This window comes from Chelmon rostratus, chromosome 8 (genome assembly GCF_017976325.1).
Source record: "Chelmon rostratus isolate fCheRos1 chromosome 8, fCheRos1.pri, whole genome shotgun sequence".
In the NCBI taxonomy this organism is placed as follows: Eukaryota; Metazoa; Chordata; class Actinopteri; order Chaetodontiformes; family Chaetodontidae; genus Chelmon; species Chelmon rostratus.
The window spans coordinates 26,916,091-26,943,679 of NC_055665.1; the positions used below are offsets into that span (position 1 = coordinate 26,916,091).

Sequence of the window (27,589 nt, forward strand, 5' to 3'; positions counted from 1 at the left end):
GGAAAATGTTCTGTCGACCCAGCTGTAATGGAAGTGTCTTTTTTAAATTCATGATGTCAGGAAAAACACTAACATGTTTTCCAGATAATACGTGAGACTTGACAGGAACGGATACAAACACGTTTGTAGCAGAAAACGTTTTTCTCTTTCTTCTTTTGTTCTATTGCACAACCATCCATCAACATTTTGTCCCAGTCACATCAGTGGTGTCTTCAGATATCAACCGAGTTGTCACGTAGGCTCTCCAGGCCTATGTTGAAATCACTATGGTTCCTGTGACCCCGCCCCTCCAAAATGATTGGCAGCTCTAGGTCTCCCAGCAGCAGGTTGTCCTCCCCGACAGATGAGCTCTGGTCAGAGTTCACACAGTTAGGGATGCTGACCTGGGCCAGCAGGACGGCCTCTTTCCCCGTCCAATCAGGTGTCACTGCTAGCTCCTGCAGCAGTGTGCCGTCCCCCGCCTCCAGACTGCTGCTGGGCCTCCTGCTGCAGCCTCCTGATGCTCCTCCACCCACACCACCACCTGTGGTCCACAGGGCCCTGGAGCTCACCTGACTCTCCTTGGAGACATAGCATTGGAAAAGAGAGCAGGACGAGTCCAGAACACTACGGCGGGGAGGAGGGGCTGCATTGTTGAGGCTGGTGTCCGTGCAGCCAATCACACGGGGCAGCTGACTAGTGTTGCTACATGGAAAGGAGAATACATAGAGAGAGGATACAGTGTGAAGAGCAACATCCTTAAAGGGCCTATAATCACAACAATGGATCAGGTGAAATGTGCGTCGCTCGTAGTGATTCTCAGCTGAACCTGTAGCTCCGCACAGCTTCACACTGAGTGTGACAGCTCCACATTGTCCCCCTCCCCTCAGGTTCAGAGTCTGGGTGTCATCCTCGATAGCTCACTGTCTTTCCACTCTCACATCAATAACATTACCCGGTCTGCCTATTTCCATTTACGAAACATCAACCGTCTCCGTCCCTCTCTCCCCCCTCACACCACTGCTATCCTGGTCCACAGCCTCATCACTTCCTGTCTTGATTACTGTAATTCACTCCTTTTCGGTGTCCCTCACAAGTCCCTCCATAAACTTTAACTGGTTCAAAACTCTGCAGCCCGCATCATCACCAAGACCCCCTCCTCTCACCATATTACCCCCGTCCTTCAGCAGCTCCATTGGCTCCCGGTTAAATACAGAATCACTTTCAAAATCCTACTCTTTGCATTTAAGGCTATCCACAACCTCGCACCCCCATATCTCTCTGACCTCCTCTCCATAGCCACCCCCTCTCGTTCCCTCAGATCATCCTCCTCTCTCCACCTCTCTGTGCCCTCCGCCCGTCTCAGCACCATGGGGAGCAGAGCTTTCAGTCGCTCTGGAATTCACTATCGCCCGACATCAGAAACATTGATTCTCTCCCCACTTTCAAATCCAAACTGAAAACTCATCTGTTCCGGACTGCCTTCTCTCTATAACTCCAATTCTCCTTGTAGCTTGTTTTTACTTGTTGGGTTTTAATTATTGTGCTTGTATTTATCTTGTGTTATTTGTGTGTTACCCGCCCTGTAAAGTGTCCTTGAGTGTTCTGAAAGGTGCTTCTAAATAAAATGTATTTTTATTATTATTATTGTTCAACTGTGCGTCTGCAGCTACAACTGACTCCCACCTCTGTCCAACCTCTGTCCAATCACTGTCATGTCATTTCACATCACATTACGGCAGTACAGAAAAAAACAGCAGTATGGGTTGAACCAAGTAAGACACTTAACCCTTTATGGAATAAATATTGATTCTTTAGGAATAGTGTCACAAACAGTTCCAACCAATCACAATTAAGTTTTAAAGTCAAAACATCAAACAAGCAAATAAACAAACCACCACTAATTACAATGAAATGTTAAAATGTTTCTCACATTTCAGAAAAACAACACACAAATTACTGCGTGTGTTTGTGAGTGTGTGTGTTTGTGTGTGTGAGGTCATTTGATTTGGTGTTTCTGACAGCACACTGTGTTCTGTGTGGAACCTCAGGAAGCCATTGCTGGTGGATGAGAAACGAAAGTTGACGCCAGTGAATGCGTCATACACCCTTCTCCATCCACTGACACTGACACACACACACATTACTCTACACTAGAAGTCAGACTCAGATCTCATAGTCATGTTGATTACTGTCAGTTGCAGGTCTATAGCCTGCTATCAGCAGACAATGAGAAAATGAACTGCAGAAAGGTCTTTGGGGTTTGAATTGATGACAAACTTTCACAGAAGCATCACACTGATGAAAAACAATGAGATCTCTTGATATAATTAGAAAACATGCACACCTAACAAATCAATCTTGCTATCTTCCAGTGTATTCAGTCCAATCTATCCTTTCACTGTAAATTACTGTAAATACTGCATGAGCGACTACATATTCCTCATTTTTTAACGAACTGTTTATAGTACAAAAGAAATGTGTTAGATTTGCCACCTCTTGTCATGTCATGAATCATCAGCACCTCTTTTCCATTATTGTAATCATTTAAATGAATCAACAACCTACAGACGTGTATATTTACACTGTACGTATACTTATACATATATATATACTTATACTTTATTGCTGAAATTTCTTATTTTTTTCAAAACTGGCTTTGCCATTCTTTCGTTCAGCATACTCCCAGACTAGTACCTCTCTTCCTTTATGTTCCAGTAATGTGGTTCAGTTAGATGCAGAGGAGCTGTGCTGTGGAATTCAAACTTAGATATTGTTCATTGTTCCTCTGTTTATCTTACCTTGAGCGGGTCTGTGTATGAGCTGTAGCTTCAGGCTGCAGCTGCAGCAGCACAACCCTGTTTTGTATCCTTGAAATTCATGTATAGCATAGAACATGTTGGGAAAAGTGTGTTTGTATATATGCGTACATATCATATCTTTCATACTGATGCCATTTTTTGAATGTGCAAACAAATAAATAAAAGTAAGCTGTTTTAGTTCTGTCACGATTGGCTGTGAACAGATATGTTGGAATGGCATCAGAAACGTAAGAAATAGGACAAAAGCCACATCATGCAAAAATAAATTTAAAGTTCAGGAACTTAAAGAGGGAATTTTGTTCTAAAATTACTGTAACTTTGGAAATACTCACTTGATTTGTATAATTGAGACTGCTGAAGCCTTATATTAGCAGTGCACAGACTGAGCCTGGATTGGGTCTCCTCAAGACCAGTATGGACAGGACAACTGTTTATAGCCACCAAAAACTGTTTGATGAGCATGTGAGGGTTGTTTTAAAAGACAGGCTTAAAAAACTGTGAACCTGTTTTAGAGGACTTCACAGTTAAGTAGGAGGCTTACAGCACATTACATTTCTGGAGGAGATTCTTTAACCTGCTGCACAGTTTAACAGAGACTTAAAGGAACAGAGTTCAATGTAAGGACTTTTTATTACAGCTCAGGTCATTTCATCAGACTGTCATTAACATCATCTTATGCCAACAGTTCAGGTAAAGTCTCTGTCCTGTAAAACTGTCCTCAGCATTGCTCAAGAAGATGGTGAGTGACAAAACTACAAACTTGCACTACAAACTACAGTACCAAAAGAGTTTTCACTTTCAATGTCACCTTTTCAGTAGTTCAGAGGTGCATTAATCTTACTGTTACACTGTCACGTCTTGTTCTTGATAAGTTGTAGGTGGTTGTGCAGGACAAAGATAAGTTAATAAATCTCCTGCAAGTCCAAAACTCATTCACCAGTAAGTCATAGATTGTAGTTTATTATACTCATCTATTTTTATACACACTGCATCAATCTCCCTACAAGACGTGATGGCGAGGAGGCCGAGACAGAGAAGACACAGAAAAGATGAGAGCGGTGCTCACCTTTCTTTCACTAACACTACAAAAGCAGCAGTAGTGAGATAAAGTGTTGATAAGATAAAGTCAGTTTCACCCATGTGTATTATATTTATTATAGGGACCTTTTGATTATAATGCCATTATTTATATTATTAATACAAATTACACACACACACACATAGTCACCACCTTTTACATCAGTGTTCAGAAATCAAGAGTCCAGAAAGAGACAGACAGTTCAGGCTGAATGAGAAACTGTACGTACAGTATGTATGCTGAAGAGTACAATAAAATCATTCAAACTTTCTAAATAACAATATAGTCTTTCACATTTAATTCAGAAATCTGGTGTCCTATATCTGCAGACGTAATAACTGATCTCAGCGCTGTATGCAATCACTGCAGTATCCTCCCTCCTCCAGTGGCTTCAGCTTTTTTCACCATCCAGCAGGCGGAGTAAATACTGACTCCGTCCTCTTGGACGCTCTGATAAAAAGAGGTCCTAATAAGCCAGTAGGACAATGCCCTCCATCTGCCTCAGCCCAGTAGCCAAATATACTGCAGTTTTCTACATGTACAGGACCAAACAGCAGCTACAGCTTCTGACTGTATGAGCTCGCTCATTGCACATAGACACTCTTTGCTGTCTTACACTGATAGAGCGGGTGGCTTTGCTGAATATAGCCGTACTCTTCCTGAGTGTATGTACGTTTACATGAAAACTGATAGTTCTCCACCCCTGGAGTTGCTCCATTCTTACTACATTTGGATGAGAAATCAGCAAAATGAATCTGAAGGAAAGTAGTGGAACAAGTCTGTGTGTTCATGCCTGTGCATTCACGCAGAGAGTACATGAAATGGAGAGTGAGCCTATTATTTGTATTGTATTATTATATTTTTAGCTCTTGCTGCCAACACTGTGTTTTATCGTGTAACTACTCCTTATTACTCATATTATTAGAATATCACTGCAAGCAGGCTGCTCACCAGCAGCTGGCTCCCCCAAACACAGAGCCGCTCTCAGTTCTTACTGTCAACACACCTCATAAAAAGACCAAAACCAACAAAGTGTTGAGGACAGTACTTCTCTCGGTCCCTCATGACTTCCCTCCCCTGTCTGTTGGCCCACTGGTTCCCACTGAAGACGCCAAGCGTTAAAAACAGCTCATAAATAGACTTAATAACTGCCTAAAACAGGTCACGGTAGTTCTGAGCAGATGTTACTCAGACGAGAGGAACAGTTCGTCCCATTGTTGACTATTTTTCATTGGTGCAATCACTACACATATGGTGCTCTTGTGAACGTTTGGGATTGCAGGATGGTGTGTATGTACAAAAAACGGAACTACAGTGTGTGTTCATGGTAATGAAGGAACGTGTCGCCCAATGCGACAGGGTGGCTCACTGACGTGTTTATGGCAGTTTTGGGATAACGTTTGAGTCTGAATCGTCTTCACTTATGTAGGTGTTTGGTAATGGTTTTCATCTAACGGTGGTGCTGAGCTGAATTGCTGTGACTCACTCAGGATGTGGAGCTCCGGTCTTGGTCAGGAGTGTGAGCAGAAAAAACATGAAGATGACAAAGACAGCCAGTCCGACCCAGAAGCCGATCACTATAGAGTCTACAAAACCAAACAAAAAGACAAGGACAAGACAAGGATACAGGATATGATGAATGTTGACAGATTGAAACGAAACTCATTGCCCTAGTAATCACAATACGATGTTTTGAGACACGTGATGTACAAATATTCAATGAAATGATGTGGAATATCCGACTGAGTGTCCAAGCAGAGCCTCCCCAGCTCTATCCCATCCTGTAATCAAGGCTCAGCTCTGCCACCCTAGCAGATCATATCAATCTGCATCTCCAGCCCTTTTTCCAGTTTCCATCTGCTTGTTGCCTGTTACCAACCATCTCTCTCCTCCCTGCAGGTCTGTCTGCTCTGCTCCGGGCCTCGTCTGTTGCTCCTGTTCAGCCTGGCTGTTACCCACTCCATGGTCTTTGTGCTTGACTTTGCCCTGGCTCATATCCCAATGCAAGAAATGCATGTGTGAGTGTGTTAATGCTCGTAATGAGCAGGTGGCCTAGCTGCCACGCGTGAATGCAGGCTCGTGTCGTAAAGCGCTTTGAGTGGTCAGCAGACTAGAAAAGTGCTATATAAATACAGTCCATTTACCATTTTTGCTTAGCCCTTAATGTTAACATCAGCCCAAAGGCCAGACTGAGCAGGTCAGTCACGAGATGGAGGCTGTTCCACATGTGACTCGTGATGTGGGTTGAATATTCGCATATTCGAATGTCTCTTAGCGAACGTTTCCACAAAATACTTGTGATATGTGAAGTTTTCTCAGGACAGCTAACTCTAACTACAGTGTTGAGTCGTTTACAGTGTGTGATATTTTGTATGCTCGTTTGTTTTAGATGTAAAATCTTTCTGTGTAAAGTAAACATTTTTAATGCTGTGGAACAAATGTTGTGGAGAAGTACAGTTTGATATTATACCACTGAAAACTTGACCCGGTGAAAGCTATTATACTGACCAAATACACGTGATACACGTTCCACAAATATTTCAAGGCCTCATGAACTCCAAGTCTTTTATTATTATTATTATTATTATTATTATTATTATTATTATTGTTATATTGCATAAATGAGATGTCATACTTGCTGCTGAAATCCAGAGACACTGTTGCAGCAGGTCTGTCAGGTAATAGTAATAGGTAATAGGTAGTTTATTTTACACTGAGGAGTGTGTACAGTAACAAAGGGCTACTCACAGCGGTGCGCCTTGAGTCCTTCAAAAGACACCGGGTCCTCCTCGTCATAGTATTCATATCTCCATTCGTAGTCCCTGGTGCCGTTAGGAACGCCAGCGCCTGGCATCTCGGAAAAAGCTCTGAAACAGAAGCAGCTACAGAGCGTTTCCTCTGAGAGCCCTCCAGTTATCCCAGTCACACCACACGTCCTCTCTCTCTTCCTCTCTCTCTTACCTCTCTCCCCTCTCCTTCTCTCCCTCTCTCCTCTGTCTTTCCCTCTCTCCTCTCTCTCTTGTCCTCTCTCTTCTCTTTCTCTCCTCTCTCTCCTCTCTCTTTCCTCTCTCCTTCCCACCTCTCTCTCTTCCCTTTTCTTTCTCTCCTCTCTCTCTTACCTCTCTCCTCTCTCCCCTTTTCTTTCTCTCCTCTCTCTCTCTTACCTCTCTCCCCTTTTCTTTCTCTCCTCTCTCTCTCTTACCTCTCTCCTCTCTCCCCTTTTCTTTCTCTCCTCTCTCTCTCTTACCTCTCTCCTCTCTCCCCTTTTCTTTCTCTCCTCTCTCTCTTACATCTCTTTCTCTCCTCTTTCTCTTCCCTCTCTCATTTACTCCTCTCTCTCTTCCCTCCCTCCTTTACTCCTCTCTCTCTTCCCTCCCTCCTTTACTCCTCTCTCTCTTCCTCTCTCCTTTACTCCTCTCTCTCTTCCTCTCTCCTTTACTCCTCTCTCTCTTCCCTTCTTTTTCTCTCCTCTCTCTCTCTCTCTCCTTCTCTCCTCCTCCCTCAGCTTTAAGTGTAGAGAAAGAATAGATTTCTCTTTCTGTTCTTATTGCTTATTTTTTACTCCTTGTCTACTGTTTGTTTGTCTGTCTTTAGATCTCTGCTGAAACTCATTCTCATTGCTTCTATGGCGGAGTGAGGGGGAAAAGGTCACCATGTAGAATGAGGGGGAGAACCAACCGCTACTTGACAGTGTCAGGTGCCATACCTCACTACACTTTCATGCAATATTATTTGGGTTTGAACACTCCTCAAAGAGAGAGAGACGCCAAACCGAACTCTGCACAGTTCATTCTGAACAATCAACAGCTGCTCAGACAGCATGTGGTGGCAATGAAGCAGCTATGCAAGGTAGTGTTCCAAAGGCAAGGTGACACTGGCAACAACAAAAGCTCACATTTACTACACTGTGCTTAATGTACAGACATTTGTCTTACATCCAGTTACTGCAGAAAACAGCACCTTTTGTATATGTTGTAATTTTGCTTTTTGAAGGCAGAGAGTAATGGATCTGGAAGAAGACACATCACATTGTTTGTTCTATGTTCTCTGTGGATGAGGCAGCACAGGGCGAAGAAGAGGGATGATGAAGGGAAGCAATGAGAGCTAATGTCTGAATGGGGATGCATCCTTGCTGCATTAGAATTTGTAATAAATACAGAGCATTTTGTTGAAGGGCTGGACATGACGTATACTGGTCTGTCCTCCTGCTGTTGGGATGTTTATTTTCCTCAGTAACTAATGGACAGGAGTAGATGGGTTCATCTAATTGAGCGCCTTAGGAAAACACATGTGCATTAAAATAACACCCTGTGAGATGTTCGAACTGCTGCCACTCATACTGTCGCCGCTGTTAGTCATCCTCCTGCTATTAGAAACAAGCTTGAAAAACATTTTGTGTTCAGCCTCAGAGTGCGAGTGATCACTTTTCTGCCGTGATGATTAAAATGCTTATGACAGGCAATACAAACTCCTTGAATGTTCAAAACATCTCAACCAGGTGGACAGGCTTAGTTTGAGCATATGCTCGAGTGGCCTGCACATCCTCTTTTCCTCTGGGCTCCTAATCACGTTGGTGGTGAATCACCAAAACCAGAAAAGGGGAATGCATCCTAGCAACAGTGGCTGAAAGTAACTTGGACATACTTGGACCTTGCTTATGTCCTTGCTTTATGCTACTTTCTACTCCACTACACACTACTTTACAGCGTTAGGTACTTGTCACTTTACAAATTAAGAAAAATATGAAGTTTCACCTCAACCACCTAAAACATTAAAGTACTGCTTACATATTGATACATCAATATTGATCCAATTATAACACAGACAGGGTATGAGTACATTGTGTTGATAATACTTCCATACTTTACTTCAAATTCCATAAAAAAATTATAAATGCTAGATAATTATTATTATTATTCATAACCTCTTATAACTTATATTAACCATTGCTGCCTGAACACCAGTAACACAAATAGTATCCTGCAAGTTTGCCTGCTGACAAATCCAGACTGAACGTTCATACCTAAATGTACGACTGAAAGTCACTCTGCCCGCTGTACGCAGATTATGGCAAATAATTATTAGAGGGCCTACATTTAAAAAGGCATTTTAGCTCACAACAAATACAACAGCAGAAACAAGGATTTATCTATTATTTTAGTTAGATGTTTTGTTTTGCTTTTTGCCAAAACAAATTTATAGCAAGTCAGCTTTGTCTTACGGGCACTACTTTGGACAAGCCTGAGCTAAATGTTCACAAGGTCTTCTATCAGAGGCGGCTGCTGTATGAAACAAAACTGCCAGACCGGTGTGCCAATATTCACTATAAATAATCATTTTTCACTTCTGTCATGTCAACATGTCAACAAAGTATTCAGTAATTCCCCCAGAGCTGATTTTTGGTCAGAGTGGAAAAGCTTTGAAACAGCACCATGGAACAGTATTTCTGAACTACATCATATGCTCTTCAGAGAGGTGACTGGGACATCTTTAATGAAAGGCCAATAACTGTCCCATATACTAATATACTGTATATCAGACAAGCCATGTAAGATAATTTTTTTTATTGTGAACTTGGTATCTATTCATAAAATCAGAATGACCCAAAGTCAGCGATGGAGATAAAGCATGCAGCATAAATAAATACAGAAATTACACTATTCCTAATGTACAGCCAACCACAAAGCAATAATAAGCACCGTAATCAGTAATCCAGTTTGCTCTATGCCTGTGGCTTCTACCACTGCGACACAGATGTTTTCCTTCCAGTCGAGTTTAGTGCAATATATAACACTTGACCAGTGTGTGATATCGACCCGTTTGGAGTTTGAGAGGATTTTGTATTATATGGTGGCATGATAAAAAAAGGTCCAGCGTGAAGGATTTAGGGGGATACATTGATACATTGGCAGAAATGGAATGTAATATCCACAGTTATGTTTTCATTGGTGTAATCACCTGAAAATAAGAACTGTGTTTTCATTACCTTAGCATGAGCTCTTTATACCTGTTGAGGGAGCGGGTACTCTTCCACGGTGTCCACCATGTCCCACCGCCATGTTTTTTACAGTAGCCCAGAAAGGACAAACAAAATGCTGGCTTGAGAGTGTCGTTCACATTTTTCATCAGTTTTATGGCCTCCATACATTCATGGCACAGGACTGGACAAAACTGGCTTCAATAACACTGGATGTAAGCTGAGAGCAGATGGCTGGAGATGATGTTGGGTTTACTTTGTGTGTGAATCATCGTCTCTGGCAGGAACCGGATTTACATTTTCATATAAGGGAATATCTGTTTTACTACTCTTTCTGTCTAAGCAGGCACACTTTCTGTTCTTAGTATGCAGTGTCTGGTGGGTTTTTACCAGATGAGGTCCTTCTGTGATTTGTTTGGAATAAAAGTAACAACTGAGCCACAACGGACAGCAGAAGAATCCCACCTTTAGAGACTCAAGCAGAGAGCAGGAGGCACACAATTTTCATCTTGTTCACAGAGAAAATCAAATGACTCGGACAAACAATCCCTTTGAAAGCATACAGGGAAAGCAAATTGATATGTCATCATTAACTGCATGCACAGGTATTAAACAGACGTTTGAAGAGGACAGACTCTTTACACAATGTCTTTGCTTTTCAAAGGAGTTTGTATTTGCGACAGTAATTCTGGGGACACACAGACCTGACCTTCAAATTAGCGTTGTGCTGTTAGAAAGCCTTCCCACTCATTCCACACAGTTTGTGAATGTCCTGTTTTTCTTATTTGCTGGCGGTGATGTGGCGACCCTTTAGTCAATGTGGACTCCACTCTTCATCGAGAGAACAATAAAGTTGCACACACAGTGCAGACTTACAAGCAATTCCTGCAAAAGGCAATGAGGACACATCACTTAGGATCTCAAGGATTAACACTATAAGAGTAACTCCACACTCTTTCTTTTGTTGTTGGTGATCTGGATGGATGATCTGGGAGGAAGTGGAGAGTACAACAGGCAGTGGAAGTCAATGACTCTCAGCTGAGGTATAGGGCTCTGGTGGGGGGTGGCAGCAATCTGGGGGGGGGGGGGGATGCTAGTCAAGGAGGAGGCATCGATGAGGTTCCAGGATGGTTTAACACCAATTCTAAAAAAGAGTTGGGACACTGTGTAAAACAAGAATGAACCAGTTGTAAATAAGCTTGACGAGGTGTCTGAGATGTCATAACATCCTTAATCCAATCATGTGTTCACAGGGTGGTGAACATCACTCCATCACCACCGGTGAACCACTGAGCCTTTCCAGGATCCTCCTTTCATACCCAATCATGATACTGTCACCTGTCACCAATCAACCTGTTTACCTGATGTTGAAGGAAGTGAATCACCATTGGATCACAGGTTACATCCCTGATGGTGTCCTGGTACACTGAGGTGCATCTCAGAATCACTGCAACATTTTGCTGGACTTTTGTGAAAGAGGCCAGAAGGAGCTCAGGTGTTCATTTGTTTTTTACATTGGGGACGATTTCTACCCGTGAAGAGCATCTTATGTGCTGAAGAATGATGTAACACTGACTACAGTACAGTGTTACATCACAGTGTTTCCTTTCTGTTGCAGCAATGTGACTGGTTTCAATGACAATAAGCAGCAGGGACAAGCATGTATGTAGTTACTCTTTAAAAGGTCAAAATCAACTTTTATAAAGGTCAACTTTATGAGTCTGATTGGAAGTAATAATGAAAATGACCCCAGTCTTTATGAATGGGAGACTAAGCTTTACAGATTTCACTAAAATGTCTTTTATTTCACTGCAGTGGTTTTAACTCTCCTGTAACTGCGTTCATGTAACTGGAAGATTAAGTGCCTGCAGATCCTCTGCAGCACACTACAAAGCTCAGATTCATTTGTTTTATATTGCATATACCTCATCATTTTACATCATCTCAACTTGTGTCTCAGTATATTTTACTCCCCTTTACAATGTTTCAACTCTCTGTTGTCACGAGCTCTATTGTCCAGACACTGACCAAACTGTTCACAATCATACAAATCTTGCTGCACTGAGATTTTCTTTTACAGCCCATCGAAGCCTGGAGTGTGTTGTCTGCTCCCAGCATAATCTGGTCCTTGGTGCATAGAAATACAATGCTCCCTTTGCTTCTCACAAACACACACATTGACACTGGCTGTTTCTCTCTCACTGACAGGCACACAGTCTTTGCAGAGTGGAGCTGGGTTGAGGCAGAGCTCATCAGCCTTGGAAGGCATGAAGCTCCTCTTCCCTGAAGCCCTGCTGCTTCAACAACCTGAAAGATGAACAAACACAAAAGGAGGTCAAGGCAAGACACCGCTGAGTGCACAGAGAGGACAAGCCAAAGCTGGGCCACTCAAGGCAAACATGGAGTCTCACTGCACTCTGAGGTCTGCAGAGCTTTAAAATAACAGCTCATCTCCTGTGACCATGACTCTACAAGTACGTATACAATCACACATTTCTCATTTAGAGATATCATGTGTATCATGTTTGCATGTGTGTGTGTGTTGGTATGAGTGTACAAGTGTGGAGAGAATGTTTTGTTGTCTTTGTTTTTTTTAAGGTGGAGACTTTTTCTGCACCGTAGATTTATTATTGAGAACTGATACTAAACCTTCAAAAATAATAATAAATAACACAAGACGAATAAAAACTGAAGAAATTTTTGCCTTGTCTTTTGAAAGCTGTTGGAGAAGCATCTCTTCTACAGTGATGGTATGAATGAGATAATGCCTTTTGGGCTGCAGGGGATTGTTTTTATTGCAGTACAGGAAGGATATTACTTCCATCGGATTGAATGCGACGCCATCTTGGAAGGCAGGATGCAGTTTTCTTCTTGGCTTAACTGAACGTACCATGATTCCCATGGTATGAGGGATTATTATTAACATATCTATAACAGATCTGCTCACTTTTGCCTTTATGCCCAAATAAAGATATTTAGATAATCTGGACATATGGTCTGTTTGTTTACATGATGTCTGATCAGCTGTCTCTTGTAATCTGACTCGTGTTTCTTCTCCTGTCTGACTTTGTTGTGGAAATATCAATATGTTCTCAAATCTGAGCAATTACTTTAATGTGTACAGTGTTGTCATAATTGATAGAAATTACTGCTAAAGCTATGACCTGAATAGCAGTAAATGGAAATATCTTTTAAGATGCAGTATTCTGTCAGTGAGGTAATGGTTATATAATAAAGGTTGTGTTACACACCCTATCGTCAGCTCTGTAAAGGCAGTGGGGCCACACACACACACATAGCATTTGGACCCCTCTGGCCTGTTGAGGACCTCCCTGAGCATGCACTCATCCACCCGACCCTTCCTGCCAGTCCAGCTTTCACAGGGCTCAGAGAGGATGTACTCCACCTGAAACCTGACACACAAACACAACACACACATACACACACTGAGAATGTACAAAGACTGAGGTTTAGATGTAGCAGAAGAGTTTATAAAGCTGAAAATCAGATGCTTTTCGCTGCCTTATTCCAAGTGTGTCCAGCCTAAAAGCACAGTGTACATTCACACCACGACTCATGTCCCCTCAGTGTGTCACATTTTACCCCCTCTGCACACATCTCATGTCTTCCATTGAATCTTGCTGTCAAAACTCAACAGACATGACAAAACAGAGTGTGAGAGAAACAGCTGACAGGAGGGTAAAGGGAGTGATTTTAGTCAAAGACTGTTGGGGACGGGGCTACCCAAAGTTTGCTCGAAACTTTATGTGATTGATTTTTTTATTGTAAAATATTTAATTTTCACGAGTACTGTAGCTGATGATCCAACAGCATGTGACAAACTGTTTAGCTTAATGTCCTTGAACATTCACTCCCGTCTCACTCCCTCTTCCCCTCTTTGGGGTGGATCAGGCCTCGCTGGTAGAGTAACAAATTCAACAACCCCATATGTACCGAAGAAGTAGATCAAATGATTGATCACAGAAAGTCTTGTTTTCTTTTTTTAATGCTGTGGTGGCTTGCCATGGAAGGAACACTGCTCCGGTGGTTTCACGTGGTATACAATGGTAATTTTAAAGAAAAAAAAAACACAAAGCAAATTTGCAAGTTGAACTGGTGCTCCTACATCTGAAATTTAGACGCACTGTTTCCAAAAACGGTTGCAAAATGCGTCTAAATGGTTGCAGTCTGGAAGCCTGTTTCCTTTACCTTCCACTGCCATCTTACACACTCCACAACCTTTTGTATTCTATTAACAATAAATAACAGTGAAGGGACAACCAGCATAAAGCCTTAACCACAAACACACAGCTTCATACCTGTCATTATCAGCAGCCAGTTCATCCAGTTCACAGCGCCACAGTATGTCCTCCTCTTGTCGGTTAAAAAAGAGCAGCTTGGTTTGTCTGAGGACACACACACACACACACACACACACACACACAGTGGATTATCAGGCAATGCTTTGGAGATTTCATACAAACAGTAAAAAGGAGCACATTATGACTGTTTTCTCCAAACTGTACTGTGGATGGGAACAATGATGACGACAAGGAGTCTTTTTTTCTTCTTTTTTTCCACCTCATTCCAAAATCTCTCATTTTAACCCAGAGTAATAAAAGTAAAACTTGATAATAATAACACATATTTACATTATGGATGTGTGTGAGAGAGAGAGAAAGAGAGAGGATTGATGATGAGGGTTGATGAGGAGTGTTTCCTTTTCTCTCACAGGCTGCATCACTTTCAGATTTTAAAACTTATTTGGCTGCTGAAGTCTTAATGACTATCATGAGTGGGAGGGACACTAGCTCCTCTTCTCAGTGGCACATCTGTGTATCACTTTCATTATTTAACATTATTAGAGAGTGAATTATATTGCCTGTCTAAAATGTTTGACAGTACATAAGCATTGATAGACGCCATGCTGCATGGATATTCATTTTATTCCAGCCACACAGTTAGAATGAAAATTAAAAGTTTGGGAGAGTCTGTTTTTAATTACTATGGATGAAAAGGCTGCATCGTGAGGAGAAAATCTGATCTGAGAGGCACATCCTCAACAACTTCAATCTGTAATATCTCAATGGCAGACATGCTTTTCTCTCTCTCTCTCTCTCTCTCTCTCTCCCCGTCTCGCCCTGTTAACCTTGTGCTGTTGTGGCTGTTACATTAATCTGCCAGCCTTCAGTTCAGACCTGTGCTGTGTTTAAAGTGCTACAGAAATCTTCCTGGGTCAAACCAAGGAAGACTGCTGCAAAGTGTTTATTCACACATGAGACCAATATGTTAAACTGCCATCAGTTTAATGTAAAGGGGTGCATGTCTGAAAGGGGCTTAAATGAAACAGAATAAAAACACAATAACAACATCATTACGTGACAAAAGAGACATAAGAAAATATAAGAATGAGAAGAAAAAAAAAAAGAGAGAATGAATTAAGAGGGTTCCCACCTGATGGTGTCAATGTCCTGCAGGGCCAGCTGGATGAGGCGCGCCATGGGCGTGAACCCGGTGCCTGCTGCTAAGAGGTAAAGGCAAGTGACATCACGAAGGGGGCGGAGACTGAAGTTACCCTCTGGACCACTAACAGCTATATGGTCACCTATGGAGTAAAAACAGACAAGTGGACAAAAGCATGATTAATCACTCAGCGCTCATCAAACATCTGGAGTAATAGAGAAAAACATCAAATGAAGTTCAAGGGTGTCAAAAAGAAGGGCCAACGCAGAGATGTTTGGACAAGCAACGAATTGCAATGAGGTTCAACACTATTTTACTGAAATTATACAGGGACAATCACTGTATGTGAGACAGAGTACATGCAGTCAGAAATTACATCATAACCACAGACACAAAAGTGCATTTCCATTTGACCCCTAAAACAAACCCACAATAGCAGATATTTACCAAAATCAATGAAGTTGGTGAGGTCAAACATAATAATTTGTCTTTGTACTGTGTTCATTGTACTACTTGGTACTACTGGATCTAAGTGCTGCCTTTGATACAGTAGATCACCACATTTTATTAAACAGACTGAGAAACCTGGTCGGCCTCTCTGGTACTGTTTTTAGCTGGTTCAGCTCCTATCTCACAGATCGATATTTCCGGGTAAGTTTGGATACATATTCCTCCAAAACACATAAAACAAGTTGTAGGGTGCCCCAAGGGTCAATTTCAGGTCCAATTCTTTTTAATCTATATATGCTTCCCCTTGGGGACGTCATCAGGAGACACGGCATCAGCTTCCACAGTTATGCAGATGATACACAGCTGTACATTGCCGTGTCTCCTGAAGACACAGGGCCAATTGCTCTTTTTAACTGTATTTTAGATATAAATTCATGGATGGCAGAGAATTTCCTACAGCTCAACCAGGACAAAACAGAGGTCTTAGTCATTGGTCCTGAAGGCAAGAGAGAGAAACTTTTACCAAAACTACAAGATTTTAAACCAACACAATGTGTAAAGAACCTGGGCGTCATTTTTGACTCTGAGCTGAATTTTATTCCACATATTAAAAATGTAACAAAAATAGGTTTTTATCATCTTAAGAAGATAGCCAGAGTCCGCCCATTTCTCTCTCAAGCTAACACAGAGGTGCTGATGCATGCCTTTATCTCCTGTCGTTTAGACTACTGTAATGCCCTGCTCTCTGGCCTCCCCAAAAAGACCATTTCTAACCTGCAACTATTACAGAACTCAGCCGCACGCGTGCTGACGAAGACCAGAGGGCGTGCTCACATTACACCGATTTTAAAATCGCTGCATTGGCTCCCTGTGTGTTTCAGGATCGATTTTAAGGTTCTTTTATTAGTTTTTAAATGTCTTAATGGTCTTGGGCCCACTTATTTATCTGACATGCTTTTATCATATCAACCCTCGCGGGTCCTGAGGTCCTCCGGCACTGGACTTTTAATTATTCCGAGAGTTAATACCCACAGGGAGGCTGCATTCAGCCATTACGGCCCTCGACTGTGGAACAGCCTGCCGGAGAGCATCAGGACTGCAGAGACTGTTGATGTTTTTAAAAGGAGGCTCAAGACTCACCTTTTTGGTTTGGCCTTTAACTGATCTCTTTTAAACTTTGAATTCTTCTATTATGCTATTTTTACTGCTTATATTTCTTATGACTTGTTCTTAGTTATGCACTTTATCAGTATTACATCTTTAAAGCTTATTACTTTTATTTATTTCTTACTATTTATTAGTTATTTATTTGTCTCTTTTACCTCCACATTTTTAACTTTCTTAAAGCTTTAATTTTTGTGCATTATACCTGCTTTTATCTTTTATTTATTTGGTTATTTATCTATTTATTTATTTTTTCTTTAGTCTTTTAGTTTTTAGCTTCAGTGTTTCCTCATGGGGGGCCTCCACACTGGGGTGTATGCCCGGTCTGCCCACGGGGGCCGTTGCCTTGGAGGCCTCCTGGGCCCGAGGGACTTGGGTGGCTCTGCATTAAGTGCGGAGTCTGCCCCTGTCCATCGGCGTCTGGATGGTCTCTGTGGCGGCGCTCCTGGTGGCCGCAGGCTGTGGCGCTTCCCAGTGTGGATGTCTCCCATAGGTGTTTCCTTACATGGTTCCTCAGTGCCCTGCCATGTCTCAGCGCTGTGTGTGCGTGTGCGTGTGTGTGTGTGTGTTTTGTGAGTGTTTGTGTGAGCGCATGTGTGTATATCTGGAAGTGGGATATTGTCTGTCATATTATGCTTTTATTCTCTCTGTTGTTGTATTCTTTTATCTTGTGAAGCACTTTGTGTTGCATTTTAAATGGATGAAAAGTGCTATATAAATAAAGTTTGATTTGATTTGATTCATTGAGTATATGTCAAAAAGGATTATCTAATGATCACATTCTGTTTTATTTATGTTTTACAAACCATCCTGACTTTTTTGGAATTGGGGCAGCTCTGACAGTGAGGAGGCTTTATCTTTATCTAACTACACACTGTCTTTATTAGTCTACAGGGAAAATCATACTTTAGTTCTACTTGTCAAATAATTAACACTCCTTGTGTTACTTTTGTTGTTTATGACTTTTCCATAATTTTATCTACATTCCAGATTTCCACATTCACCTGAAACAGCGGTTGCTGAAAGCCATTCTGCTGTCAAAAATCATGAGAGCACAGTTCACTACAGGCCACGAGCCAGGCAGTCCCTCGATGCATTCAGCTATAAGATTTATGTCTCATTATTAAACAGTCACAGCAGCAGCATGACAACACATTTTGCCTGAATCTGTGGTGCACTGTGTGTCTGCAGCAGAGTGCCTCTGTATAACAAACAAGCCTAATAAAGAGAGGAGATATGATAAGGGCCACATTTTGCTTGGAAAATTCGCAACTTCTGCAGAGCAGATGCAAACAGTGCAGGTGCATTAAAAAGGAAGGTTGTGGTGGGGAGGGAACTTTGAATTGACCTTTCTTCTACAGAACAGTCAGTGACAGAAAGACCCTGAGGGCAATACAGAAGATAATTTGAAACAAGGGTCCTTGAAAGAAAAACAGAGTCAACACAGAATGGATAGGGAGCTGTAGTTTTGTGATCATTAAATTCAAAATGACATAGAATAAACAGCCAAATCATTTTCAGAGCAGGCGAGCAACTGCAATGTTTTCCAAACACAGTTAACCTTCAGCTGCACATACCTGAGGGAGTCATTAGCCTTATCATACTGTACATTCAACATTTCTTTAGAGGCTTTATTAAGTTTATCTGTCTTCTGTCATCCCATCTCATATTCATTTCCTCTGAAGTTCATTTAATAACTTTTGTTGAATTGATAATAGAAATAGGGCTACAGTTAAGGCTATAATGAGTATCAGGCAGTTATCTTCTCTGCTGGAGTTTATCTGGGCCCAAACTAAATGTGTTTATTATACTTCATTAAATATTTCCATGCAGTAAAACTACATTATTATTTTATTTTTGGAGCTTGGCAATATCAGACATCACTTAACTGTCAACTGAGCTAACACAGCTGAAGAATCACGGCATGAAGTGGGTGTGAAATGTCGGCTCGTCTGTCGATTGGATGCAACCTCCGATTCAGTAAAGTGTGGGGGGAGGGGGTTTCTGAAAGTATTCCACCATACAACAAGAGGTTCTGATGGAGTATACTGGCAGCTTCACTCCCAGATATCAACTGGAAGGGGGTGGGAGTCCAAGACACTGACTGAATTAAACACCCTAATGGCACACAGATTGTGTGGGGAAATTGATGAAGGCATAGTGCTAAGCTGCACTCTCATGCACGAACATCTGACCCCCAGTCTCTCTCTTCCTCGTGACTTACCGATGTGCAGGCTGTCGAGATGTGGGGTGAACACCCCGTCAGGGTAAACTTTGATCATGAGGTAGAGGTCTGATTCCTGTGAGGAGGAGGAGGAGGATGCTGCCAAGCTCTGATCTACTGGAGTATATGGTCGCACTACCTCAGTGTCTGAGGACAAAAACAAGAATGAAATCAAATTTCTTACAATCATATCAAGTATCCTTCAGACCTCCTCTGTCACTACATGCATAATTCCTGGCGGGTGTCTCAGGAAAGAGCTCCTCTCTGCATCTGTAGTAACATGGTATATCATGTTTATATATGGAGTAATACACCTCCACCTACAAAACTTGTGTGTGGTGGAGTATCCCCCCCTCATTAGCCGGCTGATGTGCCCTTGAGCAAGGCACTCAACCCCCCATATGCTCCCCGGGCGCCTGATGCGGCAGCCCACTGCTCCTGTGTGTTCACTGCATGTTGCAAGTGCATGTGTGTGTTTACAGTGATGGGTGAAATGCAGAGAATAATTTCCCAGTTTGGGATTAATAAATTAAATTAAATTAAATTAAATTAAATTAAACTCTCTCCTCACGACAATTAAGACTTGCTTCATACCATCCAGTGCCACCTAACGGACATCATCATGTTTGTGTTAAAGCCATCATGTTTGTCATTGCATGAAAAAATGCTGAACAAACTGTTGAACGAATTAGTATCAAAGTATTAACTGGATCAAAGAATCCTACAGTTTCTATAAATGATTTACTAATTGTGGAAGTGGAGTTAACATTTATATCTGACTGTGTTAATATATCTTTTTCTTTTTGACTTCAAAAATATTTCTGAAGATATTTGTGATTGCACATTGTACAAAACATTAGCGAAATGAATAAACTTGGACAAATGTAATGTCATCTTAGATGAATGTGAACCACAGTATCTCCACATGAAACTTCTCTCACACTCGAAAATTTAGATCATTAAAGAGGATATTGTTAACAAACAATATAACAGTATTATGCTATTTCAATGCAATAAAGCACCAAAGTTTCACTGTAAGTTTACATTCGGAGCTTGGCTTGATGTTGTGGTCAGGTTGGGCTCACAGTGGCCAGGCATGATGAAGCACATATGTTTCAGAAAGCAAAATAGATATTCTGAAGTAGCATCTATGGTGAAAAGGCAGATCTACACCAGAGAGATGGGAAAATCAGACGTAAACAGATGGACCTTAAAGCAGACTTGAGGTCTACTGTATTTAGTGGCTGTGGATGATGTGGAAGCATATTCACTGGCGTATAAGGAAGCCTTGGTAGATAGCCTAACAATGTGGTTTTTCTACTGACTCAGTACGTCACACTGAAGCAGGGCGTGCTGGAATCATGTGTACTGCACCCTCACCACTGAATGTAGCACAGTGTTTTCTTACTTGAAATATGTACCAGTTTTTCTGAATGTTTTAAACATAAAGGACAACATTCATTGTATTCAGTACAGTGCAGTACTGCTTCGTGCTTACCTTGAATGAGGGCTTTGAGGTAGACATGTTTTCCAACAGGCACATGCATGACAGTCCCACGTGGAAGCTGCAATCTGAACACATGGGTGTTGTGGTTCACCTTGGTCTTGGACACCAACGCACAATCCCGATAGTAGAGAGCTGTAAAAAGGGGATTATTGATGTAGTCTCAGTTTATCTCTTTATTGGGTTCCAAATAAGGTAGCAAATATCCAGTGACTCTGACTGAGATGAGCTCACAAAAGCAGTTTTTGGTGATCCTGCAAACTGAAATGAAATTTCAACATAAAGATATTCACTGGAAATACACACATCATTAAGTGACTAATGGGTATGATACAAGGTCCGTCATTAACATTCAAATAATAGGCTGGCAATAAGTGGGGGGGGGGGGGGGGGGGGGTGCTCAATCTTCAGTGGAGTGGTTTCTTGATGTTGGATCTCACCTCTGTCTTTTTTCAGTACAAATGTATTGTGAAATTCCAGTGGTTGACCAAGACTTGTCCATTTTCCTTTAGCCTGTTTGCGTATGCTGAGCTGGATCTTTCCCACTGAGAAGGCAGTGTGCACTGTAGAAGACATGGCAGTTTAGGAATAAGAACAAGACAATAACAAAGATCTTTTTTTAATTGAATAAAGACATTATCTTACCAGCAAGGTTTCCCTCAACTTCATCAGCTAGACCTGAAAGAGCATGAGAGCAACAATGATTGTACCATGTGTACATCAACATAATACTAAAACAGCTGTGAAAAAGTATACTTGGAAAGTAGATACAAAATTGTCCGGTCACTCGGCACTGTGCAGGACTGATCCTGACTTTTCCAAAACTATATCCTCCATATCAGCAGCACTAATAACTCGCCCTAACAATGCCACCTGAACAGCAAGTAGTGTGGTCATCTGAGGAAACAGGCTTACTGCTAAAACAGAAAAACAACAGACTTGTGCCTTGATTCTGCCATGTCATGTCATGTTTGTTACAACCATAGTCAGCTCTCTGTTACTATTAAATATGTGGTTGATATTATTTTAGGAGAAGAGTATTAAAAACAGCTACAGCAGCGCTGCCCATCCAGCATTCTGCTGTTTGTCCTAATCAATCCACCCTCTAAAACAATAAGTAATCTTGGCACTAACAAGCAAGCCAGCAAGTATTGTGTTGGATTTTTCAAAGCAGACGTTCCAAAGGTGTCAGTTAGTAAAAAGCCAGTACTCTACTCACGTAAATGTATCATGTAGGACATTTTCCCCAGCAGCACTTCTAGTCGTAGAACACCCGCCTCGAGGTCTGCAATGGTACAGCCTGTGCTGGGGATCTGACAGAAAACATGATACACAAAAATATGTCACCTCCTACCACTGATCCAGGTACCTCTGTGACCAGTTGGTAATTTCATCCTTCAAACTTTTATTTAAATGGACTAGTTGAGTAGCTGGTACAGGTTTTAAAGCTTTTAACAGTAATTCAGACCAAAATTATGTTTGATGAATAGAACAGCCAGGCAAAGGCAGCCTAAGCATCAGCCCATCAAGCTTCTCAACCCTCACATGTATAAACAAAGGTTCAATGAAGCTGCAGATCCTGGTCTGTGGTTTAGCCTGCAGATAGAGGGTCCAGCAGGGGGGGCATATGAAGAGTGGTTCCTGGGTTCTTTTGCTGTGCTTGGGCTGTCTTGGAGTAAAAACTCTCCAAACACAATAATGGATGTGTGTATGACCGATGAGTGATTACCTTCCTTTTAGCATAAACGACCAGATGAACAGTCGCATCAGTTTGGAACCAGTCGTACCTGCACACACACAACAGGCAGAGGATAATAATGTCACTGATTATTAAGCTATTGGCTTAATTTTGACATGTCTGTACAATACTTTGTTTAGATGTGCTGTCTTTCATACCGAGGCCGAGAGTCTTTGACAGAGGGAGGAGCTGCTGAGATAGGCGGTGCGAGGCCAGTCGGTGGTGGAGGAGGGATGACAGCTGAGAATGAGAAAAAAACATCACTACAATAAAGACTTGAGTTCACATTTGAGTTCAAATCACAAAGACTTGAAACTTGCTTGAGATAAGCAACCATGTGCGACAGTTGTGTCTATTTTATGTCGAAGTTATTCTTTGGATATCCAATTTTGAAATCTCTACTTTTTGTTTTGTTCAAGTGTTTTTAAGAGACTCTGACGTCAAAGCTTTGACGCAGCTGGGAGCTGCTGTTTGGGACACAACATTGGACTTTGCCCTATTTTTATTAATTGTCCCATTTTTGTGTGAAAGATTTTCAAAGCAGGATAAACAAAGTAAAAGCATTTTATCAGCATCGTTCACCAAGGAGATGTCACAAGATGGTGCTCAGGCAGAAACATTCTGTGGGAGAAGAGATGTTTTGGGAACACTTGATATATGATAATGAAATCATTTCTGGGACTGACCTTGTTCGGGAACCATAAACAGGGAAAACGCAACTTGCGATGATTAAGATCCACCAAAACCAACTACTTTTGTATCTACATTTATTTTTCAAGCCACACAAGTGGCTTTACTAACAGCCTATGATGCAAATGGCCTATGAGTTTTAAGAAAAGATATTATTAAATATATATTAATTTCAGTTAATGTTTTGTGTTTGCTTTACATAAACACATGAAGTAATGAGTCATTTTTGACAAAGACCCATTTGTCTGTTTAAAGAAACATGATCCAGGCACACGGTTTAGTGATCAGCCTCTACGATCAATGTTGAATCATATTTTTGCACAAAAAGGTAAGTTAGTTACCTGTATTATTTTTGCTATACAGGTAGTACACATATATACAGTAAGTAGTACTATTTATTGCATTTCAAATGTTTTCGTTGTCTAAAACTGCAACTGTCAGAAAAATGACAACATATTATCATCATTTGTATTTTGCAGCTGAAAGTGACATTACACTCTCTCCTAGGAGTCATCCTTCTCCTGCTCAGACTAAGTATATGAATCTTCATAAATGACACTTGACACACACAGATATGCACATATGTGGGTTTTGTTAAAGACAGAGACTGTACAGTGATTGCAGACTGGGAATGGGTCACTGAGAAGTACACGCCAGTCTGATTGAACACAGAGGTAAGGCTGCAGATCAACTACAGAAGTTAGCAGCCCGTGGGGTGCTGATACAGAGACACGGTGGGTTCTGTGTGTGTTTACCTTTAATAGCTGTGGCCATCCTGCCCACCAGGCACTCTTTTAACATGGACTCGTAGTTCACCCAGCGATGCACCTGTGCACAAACACACATGTGTCACCATAGCAACAGATATAAACCCAGGTCACCCATGCCCACATTAAAAAACTTACAGAACTACATCAAACCTTGCACAAAGCAGTCAAAACAAAACATGCACCAGCCCTCCCAAGCTCCTGGGGCTTGATCTTACTCTTGCTGAGCTTCTTCAGGGAATGTTAAATTCAATGCTCGGGCAGACTACCAAGAACAAGCAGTCACCCACTGCCAAACTACAGAGATGATGTTGTTTTGTTGTTATTACTCTTTTTGGAACAGTTTTGTTTGGATTTGTTTTTTGGTGCCTGGGTGTATGACAATTTTGTCTTCATTTCCCCGTTCATAAGATGTTACTGTTTCATGCAGTTTCATGGGTGAAGTCGGTTCACTTGGTTTCTGATCTTTGTGTTTGGATGTTTTGTGCTTTTTTGTTGACAATATGTGACCTCTATCATTGTCTTTTGTTTTTGTGGAAGCTAATCAGGATACGAATAAAGAAAAGATTCTGGGCAAGCTAACTGTCACTCAAGTGCCAAAGCAGAAGAAAGGGATGCAATCAGGCAAACACTTAATAATTGTGAAAGGCCTAACTTTATCTTTAAAAAGCACTATGAAAACAAAGGTGCTTTACTCCTTCCATCACCCTCCATACCTGGTCAAACAAGTCAGTGCCATCTATCCCAGCTGCCTTCATCAGCTCCTCTTCTCCACCGGGGTGGTAGTCCATATAGGGGGTCACATTGTAAACCATACCTGAAAACATTGAGAAAGAAGAGCTTTATTTATATCCTGCTCCTGTGTCCTCTGCTAACAGAGAGCAATACCAGCACAGACACTAATATCAAACGGTGGGATTAAAACTATTTGCAAATTGAAGAGGGATTCTGTGGCAATCAAGTGATTATTTATCACAGTAGAGAAAACATATAAACGTCAACTCAGGGTGTTATATTTCCATTTAACTAACTGCCAGTAAACAGGCTATCAGACAGACAAAATACTACTGCAGATGTTTCGGAATAAACAGTTTGGTACATTGTTAAGAATTCACACACACAATGATTAGCTCAGCAACTGAACGTAAGACCAGTGTAGTTCATGTGGAAAAGTCCAAGGACAGTGAATGCTTATGCAAAGCACTGTAAATGCATTTGCCTCATGGTAAAATTTGATTTTTGAAAGTGCTGCACCTTTCCTCAGAAAGCATTTTGATCTCTTGTACCTGCACACACACACTTTTCGCTAAGCACACAGGGAACGTGACTTTAAGTCTGTGAGGGCTTAATGCTTTGGTCTAGTGTCTATATTCAAGACCAAGTGGGATCAAGTATCATCAAGCTGACATCAAGTACTCATCAACTGGCTAAATGCTACAGCTAACGTGATCTGTTTCACCCTCTGTCCCACATCAGGAGCACGCAGGCTCACCTCGTATGCAGGTCCAGCAGTCATCTCTTGTGTTGTGTTTCTGCAGCTCTGCCTGGGTAACTTCAATCAAACGCCCTCTGAGCCCGGTCAGATCTTTTCCACTCTTGGAAAACCGAATCCAGTCCATCAGACTGTGCCCGGGCTTCAGGGCCACCTAAGAGGGAAAGAGTCAACTCAGAGTTCTTCATCCCTTCCTGTGTGAAGGCATGTTAATACCAAAGTCATCTAGAGTCCGTACAGGCAATAGCTAACATACCAGTGAGTGTTTAAAATGAACACCGACAATCATGTTGATTAAGTTATAGAGATGACGAAATGAAGACGGGCTCTAACGAATTTAACTAGACATGAACCTCACTATTATTATGAGGTTGTGGTGTGCTTCTGTCACTCTAAAACAGCTGTACAGCGTCAGTTTAGTAACATATTTCCGTGTCCTCTCTATAGACAGGAAAACAGTGTTTTATTTTTATCTGTCTTAGTCAGTCTTACCTTGTTCCTCCCGGACTGGCCGGACGGAGCGACCCGCTGCTGGGAACTCGGGGCAGGGAACGACTGGGTCGGAACGTTCAACATGTTGTGAACGCTTCGGAGGCAGCCCCAGTTTCGAAGAAAACCTATTCAGCCAGCGACAGTTTACCACAACAACATATGAACAACAGTTTTGTAGTCACACTGGCTGTTAGGCGTTACTTGTTGAGACACATCTCTGTTAAAACTGTGTTGAGCAATGCCGCTTAGGTAAACGGCTAAGCTAGGCTAACAAGACATTAACGTTGCACGCTGACTACCTTTCTAATTGGTAATTATGTCTCGTCAAATTAAATTCCAATCAAAGTTAATATCTGCTCGTCAAATAACAAGCAAACTGATTAGTTTCTCACTATTTAGAGGTTAATTACGAGCTAAACCCTGCCTATGTTGTTCCGCCATGTAAAGACTACAATAATTGTCGCACACTTTGACAACTTCGTCAACAAATGATGTCATCAAGTTGCGACAGTCCTCTGTTTCCCTCTACTGCTCGGCTTATACATTGCATATAATGTCAGCATTTACAAAAGCATGAAGAAATGATTAACAGTTAAAGTAATGCAAGTTCCTTTAAGTATGTGGTCGGTTTTTATCACGCAGATACTTTGACATACCACAGCAGGAGAAGCAGGTGTAATTAATAACATGGATTACATTCAGGTGTGCCACTTTCTGGGCTCCACAACACCATTGTACATGCTGGCTCACATTCTTGACCCCCTTATAGCCATTGTTAATAGTGTTCATTACGTCTGTGCTTTTAATTCAAACTGACACGCAAAATGCCAATGACCCACCTGATATTAAACTGTTGAGAAAAGTGGTGAAAGATGAACCATTTTGTCCTTCACTCGACACACTCTCACTGTCATCACTGTCATCGTCCTCTGAATCTCTGTGGGCTTCATCTGACATTGTGAAAACATTGCATCTCACGCAGCCTTGATGTATTCATTTCCAGTGTAGCACAGTGTGCCGCTGACTTCCGTCAGAGCAATTGGAGGGTTTGCTTTGGAAGGCTAATCTGCTAAGAGGATTCAAGGACAGGAGTTCTCTAACTTCAAAATAAAGGTCCATGTGCACCTCGTGAAGACTTGACAGAGCTTCTGTACCAGGCTGAGCATTGAAAATGGCTTTGTTTGGAGCTATGAATGTCTGTTAGACTGTGGCCAGGCTTCATGGCGAAGAAAGGCCAGTCCATTCCCTTCTTGTGTGAAGGCCAAATTTAAGACACTGTAGCTTCATCTGGAGTTCATATGGCTACAGACTATTAGTAACATATCAGTTATTTATGTGACTATTATATTGTTTGGAGTATCTTTTAGATTACTTGTAGAAAAGCACAGGTGGGAATAGTAACATTAATGATGATGATTAATGATGATTCAAGAGTTCCATGACAGATCCTGAACAGTGAAGGTAGCTTACCTAAATGGGTTACAGATGGTCCAAATGCTGTCTCATTCATTTGCTGTGACAAAACATTACGGTAGATATAGCTTATTTTGATTTGATTTTCTTATTTGATTTCTTTTGACTGCTCTATGGCAGCAGTAGTTCCAGCCTTCTCCGATTGTCAGGGTGGTGTCTTGGAGAGTGTGCCATGTGAGCAGTGAACTCCATAGCTCTTGTGGGAAACACCAGGGTCATCAAACTTCCACATCATGAAGAATCTTTCCCGAAGTCTTGGAAAGGCTGGAGGCATTG

At 41.6% G+C, this 27,589-nt stretch overlaps 2 protein-coding genes across 2 annotated transcripts; both read right to left on the reverse strand.

The window, feature by feature from the left end:
- Positions 1-212: 212 nt before the first annotated feature.
- mrap2a (melanocortin 2 receptor accessory protein 2a) lies at positions 213-6,733 on the reverse strand. Its single transcript, XM_041942412.1, has 3 exons — positions 6,628-6,733; positions 5,366-5,465; positions 213-684 (listed from the first exon to the last, which is right to left on the reverse strand). Exons 1-3 carry the CDS (start codon positions 6,731-6,733, stop codon positions 213-215), a joined length of 678 nt encoding a protein of 225 aa, XP_041798346.1.
- A 2,747-nt stretch (positions 6,734-9,480) lies between these two features.
- Positions 9,481-25,957, reverse strand: LOC121610584 (cytochrome b5 reductase 4). Its single transcript, XM_041942768.1, has 15 exons — positions 25,841-25,957; positions 25,349-25,502; positions 24,573-24,673; positions 23,845-23,917; positions 22,558-22,639; positions 22,391-22,448; positions 21,881-21,974; positions 21,307-21,339; positions 21,102-21,224; positions 20,656-20,796; positions 19,158-19,304; positions 15,311-15,461; positions 14,176-14,262; positions 13,108-13,269; positions 9,481-12,163 (listed from the first exon to the last, which is right to left on the reverse strand). Exons 1-15 carry the CDS (start codon positions 25,922-25,924, stop codon positions 12,109-12,111), a joined length of 1,545 nt encoding a protein of 514 aa, XP_041798702.1. The 5' UTR covers positions 25,925-25,957; the 3' UTR covers positions 9,481-12,108.
- Positions 25,958-27,589: the final 1,632 nt, after the last annotated feature.

What these genes read in the sequence shown, in the direction of transcription:
- mrap2a (XM_041942412.1), bottom strand. Translation starts at nt 6,733, where the DNA reads ATGCCAGGCGCTGGCGTTCCTAACGGCACCAGGGACTACGAATGGAGA. An exon ending in AGGACTCAAGGCGCACCGCT is followed by an intron (nt 5,466 to 6,627) that starts GTGAGTAGCCCT and finishes TTGGTTTTGTAG; the next exon opens with ACTCTATAGTGATCGGCTTC. An exon ending in ACCGGAGCTCCACATCCTGA is followed by an intron (nt 685 to 5,365) that starts GTGAGTCACAGC and finishes CTTTCCATGTAG; the next exon opens with CAACACTAGTCAGCTGCCCC.
- LOC121610584 (XM_041942768.1), bottom strand. Translation starts at nt 25,924, where the DNA reads ATGTTGAACGTTCCGACCCAGTCGTTCCCTGCCCCGAGTTCCCAGCAG. An exon ending in GATGGCCACAGCTATTAAAG is followed by an intron (nt 22,640 to 23,844) that starts GTAAACACACAC and finishes TCTCATTCTCAG; the next exon opens with CTGTCATCCCTCCTCCACCA. An exon ending in GTCAAAGACTCTCGGCCTCG is followed by an intron (nt 22,449 to 22,557) that starts GTATGAAAGACA and finishes GTGTGTGTGCAG; the next exon opens with GTACGACTGGTTCCAAACTG.